Source organism: Manihot esculenta, chromosome 5, assembly GCF_001659605.2.
Source record: "Manihot esculenta cultivar AM560-2 chromosome 5, M.esculenta_v8, whole genome shotgun sequence".
NCBI classification, from domain to species: domain Eukaryota; kingdom Viridiplantae; phylum Streptophyta; class Magnoliopsida; order Malpighiales; family Euphorbiaceae; genus Manihot; species Manihot esculenta.
The window spans coordinates 6,580,187-6,586,628 of record NC_035165.2 but is presented as its reverse complement, the minus strand read 5'-3'; the positions used below and the strand labels follow the sequence as shown (position 1 = coordinate 6,586,628).

The 6,442-nt window shown below is 34.3% G+C and overlaps 1 protein-coding gene across 1 annotated transcript; it reads right to left on the bottom strand.

Moving 5' to 3' along the window:
• Positions 1-1,938: 1,938 nt before the first annotated feature.
• LOC110615800 (protein transport protein SEC13 homolog B) lies at positions 1,939-5,807 on the bottom strand. Its single transcript, XM_021757911.2, has 2 exons — positions 5,494-5,807; positions 1,939-3,137 (listed from the first exon to the last, which is right to left on the bottom strand). The coding sequence occupies exon 2, from the start codon at positions 3,085-3,087 to the stop codon at positions 2,182-2,184; it is 906 nt and encodes a 301-aa protein (XP_021613603.1). The 5' UTR covers positions 3,088-3,137; positions 5,494-5,807; the 3' UTR covers positions 1,939-2,181.
• Between the last annotated feature and the right edge of the window lie 635 nt (positions 5,808-6,442).

The window sequence follows — 6,442 nt, the reverse complement described above, 5'->3', positions numbered from 1 at the left end:
CTAGTTTAAAGAAAAATTGAGTATTTGGCCCAAATAAAAACCCGTTTACAGCTCAATCTAGTTTAGGGATCCGACTCCATCAAATACAATGTCGGCTCCACTGTATCCGCAGCGTCGTTTATCATTCTCAACCTCTAGAAATCGCAAGTCACGCACAAAACCATTGAAGAACAATTCTAGAAGAAGAGGAGACATGCAGATCAAGAAAGCAATATAACATAATCAAGCACACAAAGTAGATTTACACCCAAATAGAAAATTCAATAAATAAAAGAAAAACAAAGCTGGATACAATAATTTATTAACAAATTTCAAGGAAACTCGATGAGGTTGGGCATTACTCTTGACCTTTCACTTTTATATAGCTGTGAAGGGACTCTCCTCTTTTCATTGGCAGTGAATACGTGCTCGATATACCATCCTCTTGTTTCCATAGAAACCTCTCAAAACACCACAGCTAAAATTATAACTAAGTAGAATGTTTTCGGCACGGAGAAGAAATAACAACAAAGACGGTAGATATAAACTCTCGTCTAAGCACCAGCATGCTGAAAAATAAAACAAGTTAAAATTACGTACAATAATTCAATGCAGGGTAGAGTAAAATTAACATTGGACTGAAGAGGAGATCTCTTCTATTTTTAGAGGCAGAGATAATTGATTTGCAGTAAAAAATTCTAAAAGGCGAAAAAAAATGAAAGGAATGAGAGTTTACCTCTCTAATAAAAAAATTAATTTTATAATTAATAATTAAATTGATGTCACATATTATAAATTTTTTTTTCCGAAACATATTATAAAATTTCAAGTCACAATTGGCATGTAAATACAAGACGAGTTGATTTTTGAAAATAAGACAAAGGAAGAAGCTTCACGTTACGCATAAATCTAAGCCATAAAATGTTTAATTTGAGATGGAAATGCACTGGTCATTCCTTTTCATATTTTTTTTCTTTTTCTAATAGTCTAACATGATGTGTCACCCGGATGCTATTGGGTCGAATTTTTACTTCTCTTCTTTTAAAAACTCGTAGTGTAATTTATACCTTCACCAAACTTAAAAAATACAACCACATAATAATTAAAAAAAAGGCCTTTGATTTATATGATTAAACATTAATTAAAGACAAATCTTATTTAGCTATACTTGGCGTTCTGCTGATAGATAAAACTTGGTTTATCATCTTTTTGTCATTATCGTTCTTTACTCTGGTAGTTCTTTTTTTTTTTTTTTTTTCTTTTTAAAGAAAAAGCCCACTGATATAGTTATCTCCACACAAGTTAGACATAGTTTTTTTTTATAATAATCGCAATTGTATAATGTTATCTTTATGTCTTTTAATCTTATAAAAATAAATTGCCTTTATTTTTTTATATTCATATTTAGCCTTTATTTTCTTATATTCATATTTAAGATTAAATGCAATAAAAAATAATTAATGTCATGATATTTTCATTTTAGTCTTTATAAATATATAATTATTTAACTTTTATATACAATTCTGTGTTACAAATATTTTTTTTTATCAGTGTTATAAATACTTTGTATCTTACAAGATTTTATAGTGATATATTATAAATATATGACACTTATACTTTATAAACTTATTAGATGTGAAATTATTAATAATAAAAAAAAATTAAGACAACTTGCTTCGCTTTTTTTTTCTTTTCTCATGGTTGCCTTGATTTTGGAAAGAAAAAATTTGTACTCGTAAGATGGCACCAAGAGCGTTGTGAAACTTGCGACTCCCGAATGCGACCTGATGGGATTGGCTTGGTTTGTGATGAGTAAATAAAACAAACAAAACCCCAGCAACAGAGTCAATGTTCCAACAGAATTTATCCCACAAAATAAAAATAAATAAATAAAACAACACAAACAATAACTTTGATCAGAAGAATCTACCGAGAGAAAATAATAAACGACGAGAGAGATGATCAACGCGTTCACAGAACAATATAGATTTAAATTGCAAAAAAAATGAACCACCCTATCCGGCAATCTAAGGTTTTACGACAGAACCTAAAGTCCAAAACATGAAGACTCAAATTTCCAACATAATAACAACTCCAGCTATGGAAGAACATCTAGGAAAACATGTTCTGATTATCGTCATCCAATGTAATAGAACCAGAAAACAACATAGTATTAAAAAGGGGGGAAATTTGACTGTGGCTCTAGGAATCAACCGTAGTAACCTGTTGCCATTCTCCATCTACAGCTTCTTTCCACAATGTCACATTGTTATTCCCATCAGCAACAGCTAAAATATTTCCAGTGAGCGACCATGAGACTCTCCAAACAGGAGTCTTGAAATCATGCAAGACCTTACCCTCCCATTGATCCCCTTCCTTTCCCACAATCCATATAATAACTTTCCCATCCTGAGAAGCACTGGCAATAGTTGATTTTGGAAGGCCCAAGTTAGGTGCCCATGCCACATCCCTTACCCAATCAGTATGCATGTGAAGGGCAGGAAAGCAGTCCATCTTCCAAGTTCCATTGTAAAGCTTCCACACTTTCACAGTATTGTCGCAACCACCTGAGCAAAGCTTCTGAACAGGATCAAGCAAAGCAGAGCCAACAAGAGCACCAGGTGCAGTTGATGGGGCCCAAGAAACTGAAGTTACTCCAACTGGGTGAGCCTGATCAATTCTGGATGTGTCCCAACCACCATCTGCTCTTGCAGTAAAAACTGATATATTTCCATCTGAAGAGCCACATGCCAAACAAAGACCAACCTCATGAGGTGCCCAAGCAATGGAGTTAACAGATGATTTGTGGTCATCAAAAACATGAGCTTGAGTCCACTCATTTTGATTGCCCTCCTTCCATATTATGATTCGCCCATCATAAGAACATGAAGCAAGCAAGGACCCAAACTTTGGGTGCGCCCAGGCTACTTGCCAAACAGGTCCTTGATGGCCCGTGAGCTGAGCAAGATGCTGTGAAGTATTGTTGCTAACACCAATTATCTTAATTGTGTGGTCCGATGAGGCAGTAGCAATGCGCTTACCATAATAATCCATAACCACATCATGGACTGTGTCCTGATGACCTGTCTCAATCTTTTGAGAAGGCATATCGTCTATACTGCTTCCAATAGCTCCTATATTAAAATAGTTCCTTTCTCCTGAATAACAAACAAAACAAAATGACTCAAAACTTTAAATTCTCTTCTTATCAGATATATCAACTACCAAATTTCCCAAATCATGAACAAAACCTTGATTTCTGAAGCATATTCTAAATACCATCAATTGGTGATAAAGCAAAACAAAACAAAACTTTTTTTACCCAAAATATCAACAATCAACTAGTGAAAAACCCAACAGATACGCATATTAAGGTTTTGAATGACTGACCTACATGCACCAGGACATGATATGGAACAAACACAACCTCAAGTGAATTCCCTATAATTGCAACCATGGATATACATAGATTTATTCGAAGCTAAAAGAAGACCTATAAAACAGCTGACACATTGTTACAGAACTAGTGAAAGAGATTTGCTTTCTAATTCAAGATAAGGTTTTTTGTATATTATAAAAAAATGCTAATACAATTTGGATATGGTAAGGACTAAAGAGTGTAAATGTGAAAATAAAAAATTGAGTCACAAAGCTATCTTATGATGAAGAATGTTAAGTAAAAGTGAAACTTAGTTTATGGGGCCATGACAACAAAATTCCAAGCAACTCCCACTCTAAGGCCATTTTTCATTTTCTAGGGGTCTGATTTTCACTTCTAGAACAACTATGTACATTTACACTCGCATAAATTTGTTATTCACTAGCTGATGACCGCTGGATTTCTCCATCCCCTTACGAGGCCGGACCTACGGTAGTAGCCCACAATCAGGAGGCTCCTAAGCCCCCGAATAAGCCAGGCCCAACCCGTCCATCCTCCTGATCGGACTCCTATTTAAGTCACTCACTCAGACCGGCCCAGCCCATTTATCAGCCTTAAAGCCAGCCCTTTCCTAGGTTCTGGTCCTTTTCCCTCAAACCCGGTCACAAGAAGAAAAGACTGCGGGTCCAGTCATTTCGCAGCCCTGTCCACGCAGGCGCCGAAGGGAATTAAATGCTTGCCTGACACAGGGAGGGGCATGGGGTCACCCCTACGTACGAATATAGTACAGCTATTCAAAAGTCATATAGTGCATTACGATATATTTTCACAAGCTGCTAATGATATTTGAGGTCGAAAACTGTTGACTTTCACTTAATTTGTCATCAACTTATGGGATTTGGAATAAATTATGAGTTTATGCTGAAACATGGAACTAGACTATCATAACATCAGCCATTCAAATACTATTGGCTTGAGTATAGGAGGTAGCTTTCCCTAGTGGAATGCTGATATTTGAGGCCAAAAAAGGTTGATTTTTTTTATCCTACTGATAGCACCCGGAAAAATAGATATAGGAGACAATTAGAAAGAGAAAATTGGAAATTTGAATTTTCCTAAATTTGAAATTTTTTAGAATTTTACTTTAAAATCAAGTAAATGAAGAGTAGTTACTGGCCATTCAAAAGTCTATTATTCTTAGGAAACAACCGGATGCTTTCAAGAGTTTTGCTCGTTTCAAAAATGTCTACCCATTAGTGAAATATACTGAAGGATATTTACCTACTCCAAAATATCCAATTACTAGAGACGGACTATTTTGCCATGGATTAAACAGAACGAGGTAAAATTTATAGAATACTAGCACCACCTTTGGATTTATGGCATTCTGATACAGATTATCAACGAAATATCAAGCATGGGTGTGGCATCTAGTTTGACTGTGTGTCTTGAATATATGCAAATAAATGCATTTGTGTATGCACGCTAAAATAGCAGGTCAGCAATAAACTAAAAAAATTGTATGGCAAATTAGCAGCTAACTAGACAAGCATAAGAATGGAACAAAGCTAAGAATATGACATGGGCAACATAGCAAATAGATCAATCCTGTACTATCCAAGCATGAGAATTAGCAGCCTAATAACTAAAATGGCAATATTAAAAATTTAGCCCGCACATATTCAACCCCCTAGAATATTAACAAATCAGCTTATCTATCTTGCCAATGTATACATTCTTCCTCTAAAATCTTATATAACTCCTCCAGCAACAATCTAGGTTTCGTCTGTTTTCTCATTATTATCCTATCATGACCAGTTAATCAAGCCACCAAATCTAAAAACCAGAACACACTGACCTATACCTCAGAATAAGACACCAAACACAAGCAGCTAAATAGATACACCCTAGATCCCAAATTTCAAATCCACAGCTAAAAATCGGCCAAAAACAACAACGCATCAATAATTTCACCGATAACAACTACCATATAGACTATAAGAAAACGTATGGGCATAAATAATTTTAAAAAATAAGCAATGTATAGATCTCCACAACGGTGACACAAACAGTTAGAAATCAGCAAATTATACAAATAAAACGATTGATAGATAGAGAGAAGGAAGGAGAGACACCTGCTAGGGAGCGAGTGATTGAATAGAACAGTTGATAGATTTGAAGGATTCTGAAAGTAGATAGAGAAATCAAGGGTTTCCAATCCCAAACCTCTCGGATCTGCGCCTGGAGTTTGAGCTTTGACAATGAACTGGTTGTTTGTGATCTGCTAATGTATATATGATTTCTCCTTGAGGTTTGTTCCCGTTTCCGGATTGCCCTTGATCGGCTTTGGTTTGGTTCTGTACTTCTGTTTGATGCCGTGGATATATGAAGCTTCGGTTAGAATTAAAAATCAGACGAAATAGGGCACTCTAGATTAATAACCCAAAAGCGATTTTATGCCACCGCAGTTTTGGCAGTTCAGTCTAAAATTAAAAGATTTTATATATTTTTTATTTTAATTTCATTTAATATATATTTAAAAAAATAATTGATATTAAAAATCAAATATTTATATATTTTAATAATTTTATTCAAACATTTAATATAATATTAAAAGTATTGTATAAATTTTATCATAATTTAAAATCATCATTAAGGAATGTGTATTTTTTTATAATGCAGTAATATATTTGACTTTTTTATTATTAAATATAAATTAATTTGATATTTATGCAAATTTTGCTACACATTAATGATGCTACCTAATGTTTATCTAAAGTAGAGCGTAAATTATCACTACAGAGTAAGAACACGTGACAAGAATCAGATATATAGAAACACAGTCTAACATGAAAAAAAGAAGATCTAAACATTTCAGCACTCGAGTTATTATCAAAAAGCTCGCTCTTTCCTCGGCAAAGCGAGCCTTCATATGTAATTATTGTTATTAGGCGCGGCCTAACATGTCTTCATTATACCTGCAATTGTAGAATTTCCACCTAATGGCTAACAATGCCCTATATCAAGCATATGACTATATTATTGTCGAATTATTAAAAAAATATTATGTTCACCTTTATCTCT

Coding starts and splice junctions, on each gene's coding strand:
- LOC110615800 (XM_021757911.2), bottom strand. CDS start 3,087: ATGCCTTCTCAAAAGATTGAGACAGGTCATCAGGACACAGTCCATGAT.